Source organism: Cynocephalus volans, chromosome 5 (assembly GCF_027409185.1).
Source record: "Cynocephalus volans isolate mCynVol1 chromosome 5, mCynVol1.pri, whole genome shotgun sequence".
NCBI classification, from domain to species: Eukaryota; Metazoa; Chordata; class Mammalia; order Dermoptera; family Cynocephalidae; genus Cynocephalus; species Cynocephalus volans.
Genome location: NC_084464.1, coordinates 112,736,101 through 112,754,782, shown reverse-complemented (window position 1 = coordinate 112,754,782; position 18,682 = coordinate 112,736,101). Strand labels below are relative to the sequence as shown.

Below are 18,682 nucleotides of genomic sequence, written 5' to 3'. Positions count from 1 at the left end.
CTTCCAGTAGAATAAATGCTAATCAAGAGAACCATTACTTTTTAGGCCTAAAGTAAATGTAGCTTGTAGAAAGTTAGTGTTCCCAGAATCACTATTTTAGACGTAGTCTATTCAATTTGTTAAAAACAAAATCATTCAAAACACCTTTTGAAAAGGGATAATTTATGAAAGGGTAACAAAATCTTGAAATGTTACAGGCCATTTACTATTTTATTTTATGAGCAAGAACTAGGTAAGTTCAGTAGATTTAATTCATTTGATAAATATTTATTGAGTACTTATTATGTGCTAGGTACCATTTTAAGCACTGGGGATGTAAAACCAACAAAAATCTTTCCCTTCATGGAGCTTTTATGTTAATGAAGAAATACAGGCAAGAAATAACATGTAAACAACTTTATGTCAGTTCAAGTGAGATATTTCTGTACAATGAATATTAAAGAATAATTTTCAAAAGTAAAATTGTGACTATGATATGGATATAAAATGAACACATTTTAAAGATTTTATTTAACTTATTAAATGAAGGAACCAAGCTGATATAATCCATTCAAGGGAGAATCCTTAGATCAGACACAATTATAGATCAAGAGTATTGAAATGAATGTGCAAATTAAGGCAAAACTGGCTTCTTCCAGCATGGGGGTGGGAAGTCAATGAACCTCTACTGGACAGCACCAAATTTACATGCCTATGGACAAGAATTATTCTGCATTGCTATCAGTTACCTATAATGTAAAATAGTTTCCATAGCATCAGAATCAGGTAACTGAAAGAAGGTACCCTTGGCAATGCATTTTTTCCCATTGAAGTACAAATCTTTTTCCTGTATGTGATTACTAGAAAGCTTTTGGTTTTCAGAGGTCTTTAGAATTGTAGATAAGGGATACAGAGCTGTAGTATGTTTGATAGTGATAGTACTTGCAGAAAAGTAAAGATGCAGAAGGGTGGTTGCAATTTTTAATAGAAGGGCCAGGGATGACTCACTGAGGAGGTGATATTTATCTGAGAGTAGAATTAAAGTAGATTAAGTTTTTCATCCAAGTAACTGAAACGGAGCTGTTATTAGTTGAGATGGGAGAAGAGCAGTTGGAAGAGAGGGCAGGGGAGGTGGAGATCACTACCCCAGTTCTGGCCTCTAGATGTTCTAGTAGAGATGTTGAGGCAGTTGGATACACCTAACTGGAGTTCAGGTGTGGACTAGAGATAAACATTTGGGAGTTCATGCATTTTGGTGACATTTAAAGCCCCCAAACTAGATAAGAACACTAAAAAGTCCCTCAGTGTGCTAGGCATTGTGCTAGTCCCTAGAGATACAGAGATCATTAAAAATTGTTTTTGTCCTCAGGAAGCTTATGGTCTAATATGGGAAGCAGACGTAAACAATTAAAACAGCACAAAATATGCTAACGTAAATACACATATAGTATAGCTGATTTAGTGAAGCCAAATCTGAGCGTCATCCTCAACTCCACCGTCCTCAAACTCACTTGTTCAGTGGTCCAACCATGAAGCATGTACAGATGATAGTCAAAGGGTAGTGCCTTTTATAACAGCTGGCTTCTCCACTCACCTATTTACCCCAGCATGTTCCCAGTGGAACTAGAAAGCCTCACTGGTGACACTTTTGCATGGCTCACAAGGCTCCTTATATTTGGTCTTTGTCTTATCTTTTGTTTTGCTTTCTTAGACCTGTCCCAACTGACAGAGTTGATCAGTTTTGAAATTTGGAAATACCACTCTGGCTGTAGAGTGAAAGATGAATTAGAAGAGGGAACAAAATAGACAAAATTTGCTGTTTCTTTGCCTCATTTCTGCCTTCACATTGTTATTTAATGACATACAGAGATCTGTAGGATAGTAAAAGCATTGCAAGTATGCAGAAACAGAAAGAGTATATTGCTGAACTAGAAAATGCCAATTTGGGGATTAGGGAAAAATTCCTAGTAAATGCATGTAGTTGTAAACTTTATGCTCTTTCCTCATATTGTTGGAAAAATTCAAAATAATTCTTTCAGTAGCTTGTTTTGACTTTGGAACAGAACCTGCTTATTGTATCAGCTTTACTGATAATTAACTGCAGTCCCGCTTTTGTAAATGTGCTTGCTTATCATACTGGCTACATGAATGCTGAGAAAGCGAAAATTACTACTGCACTAGCTCGTGAATGCTGAGAAAACAAAACTTAAAAGAACCCAGAAGAGTACGCCTATATAAAGCCTGTAAGACCTAAACTTGGGGCTCATATCTTGGAGCACTAGCTCATCTGGGCCCTCCAGCTTAATAAAATACCTGACTCTCCAACCCTCTGAGTGCCAACTGCTTCTCTGTTGAGTCCATTCCATAACATTTTCTGGTGCATTGGCTGGGAAGTGATTTGGACTGGCCCCTTGAGCCACTGGTCTGGGCAGGGCGACCTAGTTGATCAGCAATGCCACGGAGGACTGAAGAGGTGCCACCTGGCCATTTTGTTGGGACTTCAGACAACAGGACCTCACTGATCCTAGGGAGCACCTGTCCGACCGGACTCAATGGAGGGAAGGACCAGCCAGACCCCTGCTTCCTGCAGGACAGGTAGGACCCCCCTCCTCCCCCACAGTATTCAGTTCAGTTCAGTCCCACCTCTGGACAGAAGGGGAGCTTGATCACCTCCCAGAGGGCCTCTGTGAGGGTCCATCTGTTTAAGGACGTTTGTCTGTTTAAGGACCTTGTAGTGAGGTCTGTCTGTTTAAGGATGTCCATCTGTTCAGATCAGGTCAGGACTGGGACAGGGGAAAGTATTTTAACCTCAGTGTGAATGTGGTCTGAATGTTTATGCATGGAACCAAGGCGACACCATGGTTTCTGAGTGGGATCTAACCTGCGGTTCCGTGATCATGTCATACGGCATAATGGTGATTCTAGTCCCTGCTGGACTGGGCCCGGTCGGGGGTTTATATGTATACACCTTAGCCAAGATGGACTTAAAGTTCCTCAGGGGACGTGGCCAGGTGGACACCAGATTGCGTCCCCTTCTGAAAGGGAAAGGGAATTCCCCACCCTTTGTCTGTTTGCATCTCTGTAGCAGCGAGGGATCTGGGAGGGGTCCCACATGTAGCAGAGGGAAAGCCTTTGTTTATGTCTGAGTGCCCCCTAGTGTCCCCGAAAGAGAGGCAAATTCTTCTTTTCGGACATAGGTGACGTTTATTTGACTCCCAAGGAGTGAAACGTCCTTTCGCATTGTTTACTCCAGGAGATCCATTGCCCATTCTGCCATAGAGTTCCCCTCCCCATGCATGAGTTTCATACATACCCAGGGTTGAAGCCCCGCTCAGCCACTTAGAAGGAAACCCAGATTGGAGCCATATCCTAGTATACCTTTTCTGTCACTGTCCGACTTTCCCCCCTTTACCTTTATTCCGCTGGAATTTGGTCATTTGCCTATGACAAGGAGGCTCTAGTCTATGGGCCATTGGTCTCTGTGCACACCCTACAAATCCACCCAACCTGCCAGGTGATAAAAGACTCAGGCTGCCATTTCCCTTACTCCCAGAAACCTTGCCATCTGGTGCATAAAATCAGGACTGTCCCCTAGCCACCTGCAAACTTCTTATACCAGTTTATGGTGTTTGGGAGCTCTGGACCTTTGTTGAGTGGCAACACCAACCAATGTTACCTGGGATATAAACGCCTGAGGCAGATGTGGGAGGCTAAAGTTGAATATGTGGACAAGTGCTTCAAAACCTACCATCCTTGAATGTATATTAAAGAAATTTCAGTACTCTGGGAAGTACGGAATTAAAATGATCTCTGGGAAACTCTGAACCCTATGTGAATCGGAATGTTCCACCTTTGGCGTCGGGTGGCCTTCAGAAGGGACTCTAGACCTCCCAAAGTTTCGAGCAGTTTATGAGGTTAAAACAGGGGAACCAGGGCACCTGGACCAATTTCCATACATAGACTCCTGGTTGGCAATAGCTCTGACCCTGCCACCCGGGATCTGGTTCTGTGTTCATAAGGAAAAGTGTAAGGTTCTTGCTATGCGGGCAGTTCAAATGACAGAACGCAGCCAACAAGAAACAAAAGGCCTGTATATCAAGGAGATCCAGATGAAGAACCCTTGCCTCCAGCATATCCTGCTCCTTCAGGGACGCCTGGCCCCAGGCACCCCCTGCCAGATAGCCCTCCAGCCTCAGTATCATTGGCCCCATAGACATCACCGCCAGAGAGTCCTGAACCAATAGGAGGGCGACTCCGCTCCACCCAACAGGTCTGAGATGCCCCTGCGGGAGACCTGAGGCCCACAGCAGATGAACCCAGATGGCAGCATGCAGCCAGGGTGCCCTCTCTTCTACTACCAGCGCTTTATAACTACAGACCTCCTGAATTGGAAACACCATAGTCCATCATATTCAGAAAAACCCCAGGCTTTCATCAGTCTCTTGTAGGTGATTTTCCTTACCCATCAGCCCACCTGGGAAGACTGTCATCAGCTACTCCTTACCCTCTTCAGTACTGAGGAACAGCAATGCATCCTGGCAGGAGCCAGGAAATGGTTACAAGACCAGGTGCCTGCAGTTTCCCTGGATCCCAAGACCTGGGCAAGAGACGCAGCACTGGACGCCATGCCAAACTGGGACTTCAGTGAAGAAGAAGGGAGAAATCGACCCTGCCAATATAGAGAGAGCCTCCTCCAGGACCGAGAGCAGGGGCCAGAAAACCCACTAACATATCCAAACAACCATTGTGACCCAGAAACCAGACAAGCCACATGCAGAGTTCTATGAAAGGCTATGTAAGGCTTTCCAGATCTATACACCATTCGATCCCAAGGCAGCTGTAAATCAATGGATGGTCAGTGCAGCCTTTGTGGCCCAGTCCTGTGCTGACATCCATCGCAAACTTCAAAAGCTGGAAGGCTTTGATGGGATGAATGCCACGCAGCTCCTGGAGGTGGCCAACAAGGTATTTGTCAATTGGGACTGGGAGGCCCAAAAGGAGGCAGGTAAACATTTAAGACAAAAAGTGGCACTCTTGGCAGCAGCACTCAATCCAGACCAAAACTCTGCATCTAAGAAGAACCCCCATCGACAAGGATGAGCACCCCTGCAATCCAACCAGTGTGCTTACTGTAGGGAGCTTGGCCACTGGAAAAATGAATGTCCAAAAAGGAGGGAAAAATCCCAAGGCAAGATGCCCCAAGGTAAGACACACTCTGAGAGAAGAAAATATGAGCCTGAACCATCAAGCCAACGATTCCAGGACCTCATTGGCTTTGCAGGAATGGACTCAGATTAGGGGAGACTGGGCTCCCTCTTCCTGGGCCCCCAGGATCCCCTGGTCAAAATGACGGTAGGGGGCCAACCTATGACTTTCATGGTGGACACTGGCACAGAACACTCTGTAGTCAGCAGGCCAGTGGCCCCATTCTTAGGCTGAAAAGCCACCATTATTGGTGCTACAGAGATACAAGCAGACCAGCCATTCTGCAGGGCCCATACTTGTCACCTTGGGGGTCACAGGGTGACTCATGAATTCCTATATTTGCTTGACTGTCCAGTACCCCTACTAGGAAGAGATTTGCTGAGAAAACTAGGGGCACAAATAACCTTTGCACCCAGGGAGGCAACCTGTTTGACCTTAAATAAACAGAAGACCTTAGTAATGGTTGTAACAGTTGCCAGGGGAGAGGAATCGTGCCTATACACCAAGGCCAAAGAAAACTCAAGCCTAGGACCACCAGACCTCTTAAGAGACTGCTTCTTTAGAGACTTTCTCTCTGTCTGGGCAGAAATAGGACCCCTGAGTAAGGCAAAGAACCATGCGCCTATAATTATAGAACTGAAACCAGGGACCACATCAGTTAGGGGAAAACAATACCCAGTCCCTCAGGAGGCTCAACTGGGAATCCATGAACATATCCACTGGTTACAAGAATCCTGGTGGAATGCCATTTGCCTTGGAACATGCCACTCCTGCCAGTCACAAAGCCCAATGGGAAAGGGTATCGTCCAGTTCAGGATCTACGAGCTGTGAACAAGACAGCTGTCACCCCCTTCCCTATGGTGCCAAGTTCTTACACACTCCTGAGTCTATTCCCTGTACAGGCTAGATGGTTCTCCTGTCTCAACTTCAAAGATTCCTTTTTCTGCCTCCGACTAGCACCCAAAAGTCAGTGGTTGTTTGCCTTTGAGTGGGAAAAACCCTGCACAGGAAGAAAAGCTCAATTGACCTGGACTAGACTGCCACAAGGGTTCAAAAATTCACCAGCACTCTTTGGAGAAGCACTAGTGTCAGACCTAGCTGCCTTCCCAGGAGACAGGTTGAATTGTAACCCGCTTCAATTGTTGATGACATCGTCCTGGCCAGTCCCACACAGGAAAACTGCTGGGAAGGAACAAGAGCCCTACTGAGCCTGCTCTCTACTTAGGATATAAAGTGTCCTGGGGAAAAGCTCAAATATGTCAACAGAAGGTCAGATACCTAAGGTACCACATCTCTGAAGGATGCCAATCGCTGGGAATAGAGAGAAAACAAGCCGTTTGTGCTATACCCTAACCAGACACCAGGAGGAAAGTCTGAGAATTCCTCGGGGCTGTTGACTTCTGTTGAATCTGGATACCCGTATATTCAGAAAAGCCTAAACGCTTGTATGGGCCAATCAAAGGAACTGAAAAGGGACCCCTAGTGTGGGGTCCAAAGCAAGAACATTGCCTTCTCAGAAATCAAAACTCTGTTAACCCAGGCTCCTGCCTTAGGAATTCTAGATGTAACTCAGGATTTTATGCTCTTTGTACTCAAGAGAGATCGTGTGGCTTTGGGGGTCCTCACAAAGACCATAGGACCCTGGCAGAGGCTGGTGGCATACCTATCCAAGCAACTGGATAATGTGGCAGCTGGCTGGCCACTCTGCCTGAGGGCGCTGGCATCCACTGTCACACTAATCCGAGAGGTGGACAAACTCACTTTGGGACAAAACTTCAATGTAAAGGTCCCACATGCGGTGACCACCCTAATGAATAGTCAGGGATACAAAATGGTTGACCAACTCCAGGATGAATCACTATCAAGGACTCCTGTGTGAAAACCCCCAAGTATTCCTTGAAACAGTACAGACTCTGAACCCAGCCACATTTCTGCTTGCTGAGTCTGGCTCCCAAGACCATGACTGTGAAGAATTAATGGATGAAATATACTCCAGTAGGCCTGATTGACGGGCTTGCCCTTGAATGACCCAGACATGGAACTGTTTACAGGTGAGAGCAGTTATGTTCAGGAAGGACAATGAAGAGCCGGATATGCGGTAACAAATCATAAAGAGGTTATAGAGGCAAAATCCTTGCCACAAGGTTGGTTGGCACAGTGAGTGGAGCTGTGGCCACTAATCCAAGTGCTCCAACTCTCAAAAACAGGTCAACATTTACACTGACTCTAAATATGCCTTTGTGACCTTACACGTCCAAGGGGCCCTATATAAAGAAAGGGGCCTGCCAACAGCAGGGGGAAAGACAATCAAAAATAAGGAAGAAATTCTCCAGTTCCTCAAAGCAGTATGGATGCCCACCCAAGTGGCTGTCATACACTATAGAGGACACCAAAAGGGGACTGATAAAATCATTGAAGGAAACCAGCTGGCTGACCAGACAGCCAAGAAAGTGGCTGCCCAAACAGAGCCTGCTGCAGACCAGAATGAGACTGCCAAAATCAAGCTGGTGCCAGAGAAGGCACAGCAACTAAAGTACACAAAGGAAGAGACACAATGGGCAGAAAAAGGTGGAATTAAAACCCCTGTAGGTTGGTGGAAACTCCCAGACCACAGACTAATGATTCTTTAATGACTGGCCCACCAACTAGTCCTGGAGTATCACGAACTGAATCACTGGGGAAAAATGGCCCCAGAGACCATACTGAGTTGCTACTATTTCATTCCAAGATTGGCTTCCCTTTGTGCCCAGATCAGCTCCCTATGCCCAATCTGCATCTAAAACAATGCCAAGCAAAGGCACTGGCCGGCCCCTGGAGTCCAGCCAGTCAGGACATTGCCCTTCGAAGACCTGGTAGTGGACTCCACCAAAGTAAAGTCCTGCAAGGGTTACAAATATTTTTTAGTAATGGTATGTTCATTCACGGGATGGCTGGAGGCACTGCCCATGCGTTCCGAGCAAGCCCAGGAGGTCACCAATGTTCTTTTAAGGGAAATTGTTCCAACATATGTACTCGCTCTGATTATAGAACCAGACAGTGGGCCAGCATTTGTTGTAGAGGTCATTCAAGGACTGGCCAAAATGTTGGGGATATGATGGAAGCTCCACACAGCATACCAGCCACAGAGCTCAAGGAAAGTAGAATGCATGAACCGGACCCTAAAGACCACTTTAGCCAAGCTTTTCCAAGAGACAGGGCTACCCTGGGAGGACATGCTTCCCTTAGCTTTGTTACAGGTCCAGTGTATGTTGGGGCCAACAGGATATTCCCTTTTTGAAATCATATATGAGAGACCACCCCTGCTTATAGCTAGGCTGCAGAGGGATCCCCACCGGTTGGGGGAGATGCATATATCGCAATACTTGCAGTCACTGGCCAGGACCTTCCAACAGATAACCAGGACAGTTTTGGAACAAGCTCTCATTCCTTTAGGAAATTGGGCATACCAGTTCCAACCCAGTGACACAGTATGGTTAAAAGACTGGAAAAAGGCTCCCTTAAAGTCACAGATAGTTGTACTAACTACCCGTATCGCTGTTAAGGTTGCAGGTTTAATTCCCTGGATCCATCATAGGCAGGTTAAACAGGTGGCTCCCCCAGACGACGCCACCTCGTGGTCTAAGGCTGACCCCTCTGACCCACTCAAGTTCTGGTTCCAGAGATGCCCCGCTGATTGTCACTGCCCTGCTCATCACACCAGAAGCTGACCAGTCCACACTCAGCTGAAGCCTGAGGAATTGACGAGCCCTGCTTCAGCCACTCCATGGGCTGGCTGATCTACACACGGCCAAAGCCTGAGGATTTTGCTGCTGTGGGACATAACAAGGACACTGATTTATTTTTATGAAATGATAAGCATATATCACCCCTTGCCTTTAGTTTTCATTGCATTGCTTCTTTTGCTTTTTGCTATAGGATTGATGGCAGTAACCCCAGAGGATTGGAATAATATAGAAAAGTTTTTGTGGGCTGGCCTGTGGCTCACTTGGGAGAGTGTGGTGCTGATAACACCACGGCCACAGATTTGGATCCCTATATAGGGATGGCTGGTTAGCTCACTTGGGAGAGCGTGGTGCAGACAACACCAAGTCAAGGGTTAAGATCCCCTTACCTAGGTCATCTTGAAAAAAGAAAAGAAGAGTTTTTGCTAATACTCCTCTATTTCCTGTCAACAAGATGCTTTTTAACCATCTCTTGGTGGCAACATGCCTCCTAAAGATAACCACTTCCATGGCTACATGTACTTGCCCACAGCTTACTGGCTCCAGCACACATACTGCCCCTTGTTCCAGGCCTGGGAAAATGTGCTCAAAGGTGGGCTCTGCCTGTTCCTTAATGAAGAATGCTGCTTTTATGCCAACAAATCAGCAATAGTGAGAAACATGGTTCATCAGCTAAGAGAGCACCTGGCCAAAAGGAGGGAGGAGTTAGAAAAGTCTTGGTTCTCATGGACAGACACCTGGAGCTGGCTATCCTGGCTTTTGCCTCTAGTGGGTCCACTGTTTATGTTATTCTTAGCTCTCTTGTTTAGCTCGTGTATTTTAAATTGCCTTACCAGGTTCATTTTGTCTCGTTTAGAATCAATCAAATTACAGATGGCCTTGTCATCACAAGAGTGTGCTTATATGCCCCTAAACAACAGAAACTCTGAAGGTGATGCTCACTCCAATGTTTAGAGAGAGCATCAAAGGGGGGAAATGTTGGGAAAATTCAAAATTAATTCTTTCAATAGCTTGTTTTGCCTTTAGAACAGAACCTGCTTATTGTATCAGCTTTACTGATAATCAGCTGCACTCCTGCTTGTATAAACTTGCTTGCTTATTGCACTGGCTACATGAGTGCTGGGAAAACAAAACTTAGAAGAACCCAGAAGAGTACTCCTATATAAACCCTGTAAGACCTAAATTCGGAGCTTATATCTTGGAGCGCTAGCTCATCTTGTCCCAATAAAATACCTGACTCTCCAACCCTCTGAGTGCTAACTGCTTCTCTGTTGAGTCTGTTCCATAACGATATATGTCATATTAAAAGGTAATATATATGGCGGTTCCTCAAAAAATTCAGCATAGAGTTACCATAGGATCTAGCAATTCCAATTCAGGGTATATATACAAAAGAATTGAAAGTAGATATTCAAACAGATATATGTATATCATTGTTCAAAGCAGCATTATTCCTAATAACCAAAAGGTGGAAACAACCTAAATGTCTATCGAGGGACAAATGGATAAACAATGTGGTATATACATACTATAGAATATTATTCAGCCTTAAAAAGAAATGAAATTCTCATACATGCTGCCTTGAAGAAATATGTTAAGTGAAAGAAGCCAGACACAAAAAGGCAAATACTATATGATTCCACTCACATGAGGTACTGAGAATAGTCAAATTTATAGAGATACAAAGTAGAATAGTGGTTGCCAGGGGCAGCAGGGGAAAGAGAGCTATTGTTTAATGGTACAGAGTTTCAGTTTGGAATGATGAAAATGTTCTGGAAATAGATGGTGGTGATGGTTGCAAAACATGGTGAACGTGCCTAATCCCACTGAACCGTACACTTAAAAGTGGTTAAAATGGTAAATTTTATGTTGTATATATTTTACCACAACAAAAATAGGTGACCTAGAAATACCATGCACCTGTAAAAAAGAACAAGAAAGATTTCTATATATTGATACTGTACTGATATTGAGAGATTTCCAGGATAAGTTAAGTGTAAAAAAAAAAAGTAAGTCACAGAATAGTGTGTGTATTATGCTATCATTTGTGTAAATAAGGGAGGATAAAAATATGTTTATATTTGCTTTTGTTTGCATAAAGAAACATTGGAAGGATTAGCAAGCAACTAAAAAAAGTTGTTATTGCCAGGAGGCAAGAGGACTGGTAGTGTGATGTATCTGAGACCCCAAAGGTCTGTTGGCTTGCCATTCAATAGCCAATAATCTAGAGACAAGAGTTGCTGTAAGAAAGGTAGCCTTTAATCAGGAAGCTGGCAGCCTGAGGAAATGGTAGACTTGTGTTTCATAGACATTTCTGCCTCTCCCAGGTTTGCTGAAGGGTTTTGTATAGGTCTGTGGTGGAAAGCTAATTCATGGTGACCAAGCAGGGACGTGCAGAATTGCTTGAGTGTTTCAAATAATCATCAAGGAACTTCCCAGCTGGGAGTTGACCAGCATCATACTTCATTCTCCATGAGTTCAGTTCCTGTTATTCTCAAATAAAATCAGAATTAGTAAGCTAATAAAGAATGGCCATCTGGGTTAATAATTTTTCTACAATTTGTGTATAATGTCAGAGCAAGAGTCATTGTGTTCTGGCAATTAGCTGCAGGCTATGTGGTTTGGGTTACAGGAGAGAACAAGTTTTTAAATTCTAAGGTTTAACAAAATGGAGTCACTTCTGTTAGGCTGTTACAGTGAGACATCTCAGTATATACCTTGTAAGTACTTTTGATTTTTTGAATCATGTAAATGTATTACTTATTTAAAACAATTTTTTAAATGTGGAACTTAAAATGGATTTATTGTAGAGGGATCAATAGTTTGTAGTCACAGAGAATATAACTTTTTATAGGTGCTGATTAACTGCTACTATATATGATATCCCCTCTCCAACACAAGTGAGGTCCGGGGGTCAGGGGTTGTGCCAGTGTTTGGTGTTTCAAGAGCCTGGTTTTGATGTAGAAGTGGAGTTTTACCTTTTATCTACTTCAGGCTGCAAAGAGACGATATTTTGGGTAGAGACTTAATAAAGGCAAACTCTCTAAGTTTGTCAATACCAAGGAGTTGGAAAGAGATAGACAAGTCATTGTGCCTGGGGTGAGGCCTCTTACCAGTGCTTCAAGGCTGGCCATGACAATGGGGTCATTAAAAATGTTATTTGACAGAGTGCTGAAAGTGTTCAAAAGCAGCAGACTCTCAGGATATAGCTCTGTGTCCCTCCAAAATGCAACTTTCTCTGATTCCATCATTAACTAGGAGCATATTTTGTCTAACACTTGCATCTGAAGCAAGAAGCAGGACTGCTTAACATTTCTTAGGCAGTAGCAACAGAGATAGCAGATGATAGCTGAGCACCAGACTAATTCCTCTTCCCACCTCCCCACCCAAGGGAGTAGGACTGTTACATCTTCCCTGGTATTTCCCTTCCAACTCTTCCTTTTCCACTTAGACTGAACAGAAAATATAAATAGAATACTGAGGTAGGTTGTGAAAAGTGGAAGATGGGCCAGGGGCAGCCCAGCCTATCCTACCTCTTACCTCTTAGCTGTGTTCCAGGGCTTATGGGTTGGAGGCAGAACCCAGGCAATCATACTCTGGAATCATGTCCAACTATATCTTGAACAGCACTTTCAGGCAAGTTTGTCAAGGTGTAGATGAACAGAAAGAGCTGAGGAACAGAGCCAAAATGAAAGAATTGAGGAACTTGGAAATCTGTCATTGAAAATAGTGAAGAAATAGGCAATTGGGAAGTAGGCTATAAAAATTCCAGAGATGGAATTCAGATGATTTTTACATGATTCCAGCAAAGGCACTCAAGGTGCCCTTGCTCATTTAAAGTTACTAGAGTGGGTAAGCAATTTATTTTTCTCTGCCTCATTGATCTGTTTGTATGTCTGTCTTCCCTACTACATTGTGGGAATTGAAGATAAGGACTTCAGCTGTAGTGGAAAAAGCATGGACTTTGCAATCAGGCAAATCCACACCCTTCTCTTTCCAGCTGTTTTATTTTGGCTAAGTTATTTTTTATCACATTGAACCACAGGTTCTGTGTGTATCATAGAGTTGTTATAAGGATTAAATGAGTGAATAACATTTGTATATAATCATCTTGCCCACAGAAAGTATTCAGTAGAAGTTTTCTTCCCTTTCACTTTTTGTGATATTCAAAATATTTATCAAATTGAGTGTGTTTCTCTCTACCTATGAAATCTGAATCCTGGTTTAGGTCAGCCTGAGGCAGAGATATTTATAAGGCTTTTACCTTGAGTGGGTAATGTTGCTGTTGCTAAATATTTTATCAAGCAACTTTCTGTTATGTGAAGTTTTCACTTGCTGATCTTCTCTGTCTTTCCTTCTTATTGTCAGAGTCCAGCTTGAAGCTTGTACTGTGTGAAGATCTATTCCTTTTTTCTATTTGCAGGACCTCTTCTCAACTACAATTTTTATCAGTGGGTATGAGTCATTCCCTTACACTCACTTCTCTGCTAAAAACCCTCAACCACTTACTCTAGGCCTGGATGAGTGTAGGGATTCTTAAAATATCTTTTTTTGTCAAAATTTATTGAGCACTAATATTGTGGTAGGGTAGATATAAACAGTATTAATACACGATTCCTGCTTCCCAAGGAGCTATTCCTCTAGTAAAAAAGATACACATGTACCAAAATATAATTAATTTTTTGGTGATATGGTATTACTTCTGTTTGCCATTTTACCATTTGAAATTATACCATTTGAAAAACACACATACACATAGAAAAAGGATTAGAAGATGTTGACTAGTAGTATTTTGGACAGTATTTTTTTCTTTCATTTTGCTTACCTGGATTTTCTAAATTTTCAGATTTCATTTTGAAATTATAAGAAATTCATTATTTCCCCATTCTTACTAACAATAGTGACCCCCTCTCTTTTTCTTGCATTCAGCTTTTGCGAGAATTGAAGCATCCTAATGTGATCGCTTTGCAGAAGGTGTTCCTTTCTCACAGTGACAGGAAAGTGTGGCTGCTGTTTGATTATGCAGAGCATGATTTGTGGGTAAGTCTAAATTCACTGTGTTTTTAGGATTATTTTATATAGGTATGGAAATACATGTATGCAGTACATATTGCCCATGCATAGAAAAGAAAGCTTGCTCTGTTAACCATAGTTCAAAATAAATATAATAGTGTACATGTTGATTTTAAAGAATTTAAGCAATTAACATTTTACTGAGAAGATAGTTTTGTAATATTCAGAAATTTCACTTCAGAAAATTTTAGTGAGTGGGAGATTAAAGTTTTATGTAAGTAATTAATGGCAGTTTACTAATATTTATAGTGAAAATTACTTTCTTTTGTGATATGCACAGTAGTTCAAATTTAACCAGGTATGTACTTGAATAGTTACTCTAAGGTCAACCTCTTGCAACATTTTCCCATTTAAAACCGGCTCTACCAAATACAATTATAAGTATGATTTTACACATTTTAATTAGACATCAGGGCATCTGAAGATTTTACCCAAAAAACTACTAAAAGTAAAAATTATGGACTTCAAATTAAATTTTGATTCAGTACGGTATAATAGTCTATATAACTATAAATCTGTTTAGGATTAGCTTTTACAAGACTCATAGGTCTTGAAGGAACTTTTAGAGCTCATGCCATTACAGCAGCTATTGACAAGAACCTCAGATGTTTTTCTCAATTCTTTTCGTAGATATTCATAAAAGTTATATTTTCCCCATTTTTCTGTATTCCCTATATTTCTACCAAGGTTTACTGGATAATGTATATACTTCACTTTGAACATTAGTGATATGTTGAAAGAAGATATAATACATTGGACTAGTCAGGTCCTGTAGAACTGTACTGTCCAATGTTGTGCACACATTAACGTTGTCTGTTTCTTTTTCTTTTTTATTTAATGTGGCTGTTAAAAAGTTGAAAGTTATATATGTGGCTCCCATTATATTTCTATTGGAAATTGCTGCTGTACTATAAAGTCTACTTTTCTGTTATTTCTTAAAATCAAGTGAATGTTATTGAGTAGTTTATAAAAATAGGAAAACTGTGTAGCTTAATAATTTTACATACCATTTAGTCATTTTAAAGTTAGTGTAGGGGCTGGCTGGTTAGCTCAGTTGGTTAGAACACACCTTATAACAACTGCCACGGGTTTGGATCCCCATCCTGGCCAGCTGCCAAAAATAGCAAAAAAATTAAAAATAAAAAAATAAAGTTTGTGGAGCACTGTTGACAATTTCACCAGTGTTTAATAGGGTTTTAGATGGCCCTCAGTATCCGTTTTGACCTGTTTTGGACAGGTATGGCAGGATGGAGATGGAGGTAGAGGTAGGGGACTTGAGGGACAGGTAGCATTTCTTCCCTTTCATTACAATGTTTTTACAACCCACAGTTAAACACGTGGACATAAAAATTTGAATGTATTTATTTTGATAGGACTGAATTCCCCATTTTTCTTTCCTTCCTCCTTTCTAGTGATGTTAACTCCTAGGAATATATCTTAATTCATTATTTGCCAAAAGAAGGTGGAACTTTCCTAATAATTCAAATATACACATAGTCAGTGATGTTACCCAAATGCACTAAGTACTATTTATAAAATAGTAAAGATTTATATATATATATATTTTTTTCTTTTTCTGATCTTTCATTCTGCCAGTAGAGAACACAACTAATACTATTCTTAGGTAGCCATTTAAATAACAACGCTTTTTGCCTTTTGGTCCTATTTAATGAAAATCTTGATGTTTTTAGTAGATCTAGTCATTATAACCCCACTTTAACATGGTCACATTCACCCCTAAAATAGATTCAGTTTTGGTTGACTTTATTATTCAGATTATTTTGTGTGTGTGTCATTATTGGTCTTTAATAAATCATTTAAAAATATAGAACATTTATGGCAACCTTGTTGTGTTTTATTGACATAGATATTAGCAAAGACTATATATTATTATAGTATGTTTTCTTTTTCTAATTTTTAGCATATTATTAAGTTTCACCGCGCATCTAAAGCAAATAAAAAGCCCATGCAGTTGCCAAGATCTATGGTGAAGTCATTACTTTACCAGATTCTTGATGGTATCCATTACCTCCATGCAAATTGGGTACTTCACAGAGACCTGGTAAGAATGTTTCTTTCAAATTCATCAATATGTTTTTTCCTCCTCTTTTAAGAAATATCTTTTCTTCTTGGTACAATTATAATAAAATATTAATTATAGAAATTTTTGAAAATACATGTATGCAAAAAAGGAAGAAATAAAAATCACCCATAAGCCTATAATCAAAAGATTACCATTATTAACCTTTGGTGTGTATTATTCCATTATATTTATGCATAGCTGTAAAATGTCAGTGTGATTTTTAACAAATTATTAGTGTAAAATTTTAATGGGGTTGTCATATGTGACAAATATGTTTCAGTCCAGTTTGTACTATTGCTCATCATTAGTGAAAACATTGATAATTTAAGACTGACTTCTCATTCTTTTCCCCTTAAAATCTAAACTGAAATAATGATGTTACATCTGGTAAAAACAATGTTGTTATCAGTATTAACAATAAATAAATCTAACAGATGTAATATACTAATAGACAAATTAGCTGTAGTTCAAATGTTTGATGTTACTTTTTTATTCAGTATACCTATAATACACATTTATCAAATTATGTGCTAGATATTAGTCTTCAGATTGTTGTCATTTTGATGAGCTTATGTTGATGAGACTTTTTTGTCATTTTTTTAGAATATGGGGTACTGAATAGGTGTAATCCTCATGAGTTTATTAGTGGAGGTTTTATTTTGTCTGCCCAAAAGCAGTTTCATGATCATTTATTTTTTAGGCTTTTGAGAATTCTAGAGATATGGTAGGAATAAATCTAGGTAGATTTCAGTTTTATTAACTGAGGAGAAGAATTTATTATAGAAAGGAATGAAGACATAAAGAGATCTAGTCAGTATCTTTTGGTACCTTTTCAGTCAGGCTGTGTCATCTGAGTTGACCACCTCTTGTTGTGGCGTTGTAGTTAAATTGGGGCCAAATGGTTGTGACCACAAAAGGCGTTTTTACCATTTCAACAGGAGCATTTCACCTTAGAATTTTTAACTCTAAGGTCCTTCAAGACTTTCATCTGTCCACTTTACTATTAACCGTGAATCAGCATGTTTTAAAATGATTCTTGGGCACACAAGGTTGTTCTAGATCATGAGAAGACCTCCTTCATAAATGGGCTTTTATATTATACTTTGCTGTACACTTCATGTAACCTATGTGAATTATGTTTTTGAGGGTATGATCATGTTTGAATCATCAGAATCTTTAATTGAAGATCCATTTGAGCTCTTCTCTCATTTCATAAAATAATATATTTTTTTCTAAACAGCATAGTTTAACACATTTTCTTCATGATATTGTCCACTGAATGTCCATTGATACTAAAATTCAGTATGACCGGAACTCAGTTTGCCTTCATCCATACTTGCTGCTGCTTTAGTGTCGTCTCTCTGGGTTATGGCACCACTCTCCTCCTAGCTAGAACTTCTTTTACCTTTTTGCAGACCCTTCTTTGTACTCCACATCTAGAACTTGCCAAGCTCTCTCCCATTCATCTATTTCCATCCCTAGTGCCTCATTCCTAATTCAGGCCTTTTAATTAGCTCTTTCTCAAATTATGGTACTAGCCTCTTAACTTGTCTCCTTGTCAATAATCTCTTTCCCTCCAGTCCACCTTAGATCTTCTGACTGAACTACTCAGGTCCTGCTCAAAAGCTTTGAAATAGTTCCTTACTACTTATAGACCAAAGTTCTAGTTCCTTATGTGGCTTTCAGGGTCTTACTATATCTAGCTCCAACTGCCTTTAAAATTTTCTCTATCCCTGTTATCTTTTACATGCACTGCACTATTGAACTATTGATTGTTTCCTACATCCTCCTGAGATTTCCTGCCTCAGTGTACTTTACTTCCCCTGTCTTAAAACCCCTTACTTCTGTCTCTACATATTCAAATACTACCTATATTTTAGGGCCCAGAACAAACGTTAAAGCTTATCCTTATATCCATCTCTACATGGAAATAATTTTTCCTCATTGTTGGTTTCTGTTGTACTTCATCTTTACTTCTCTTATGGCATTTATCTATTAGTATTATAGTAATTTATATAGATGTCTGAGATCATCTCCTAGACTGTAAACTTCTTGAGAGAGCAAGGTCTATGTCTGATTCTTTTTGTACACCACTACTGTACACAGTAGGTGTTGAGGACATAATTCCTCAGTGATCGAATGAATATCAGTAAGAATATTGATTATTATGGCATTTTTGGGGTCAAGTATTTGAACACACTGTCCTCAATGAACATTTATTATTTTCTTGTATGTGTAAAGCACAGATGGATGGGGACAGTACAAATAATGACTGCATCAAAGACCTTCTTCTCAAGGAGTTTATAGTCCAAGAGAAGAAACAGGACATACACACGAGCAATTATACTATAAGACAGATGAGAGAGAATGTTGTTGTGGCTACCTGACAGGTACAGACTAAATGATATTCAAGGTCAGAAGAGGTTCTGAGTGGGGAATAAGGGAAAACTTCAGAGAGCAGGGGGCATTTGAGCTGGACTTTGATAAATATCAGGCTAGGGAGTTTGGGGGGTCTTTTGTTTGTTTTATTAAGTACTGAAAGTTTGTACAACGGAATGAATTTTTTTCCACAGCTAAAGAAGCCACCACTAATTATTACCTTGTCCATAGCATGAACACA

The 18,682-nt window shown here is 40.7% G+C and overlaps 1 protein-coding gene across 4 annotated transcripts in view; it reads left to right on the top strand.

Annotated features, from left to right (window-relative positions):
* CDK19 (cyclin dependent kinase 19) overlaps positions 1 to 18,682 on the top strand; it is a 166,641-nt gene that overhangs the window by 107,540 nt on the left and 40,419 nt on the right. For all 4 annotated transcript variants that reach the window (XM_063097211.1, XM_063097208.1, XM_063097210.1 and 1 more), the window contains 2 exons: positions 13,836 to 13,946; positions 15,901 to 16,041. In XM_063097211.1, the coding sequence (XP_062953281.1) occupies positions 13,836 to 13,946; positions 15,901 to 16,041 (252 nt within the window). The remainder of the gene's footprint in view (positions 1 to 13,835; positions 13,947 to 15,900; positions 16,042 to 18,682) is intronic.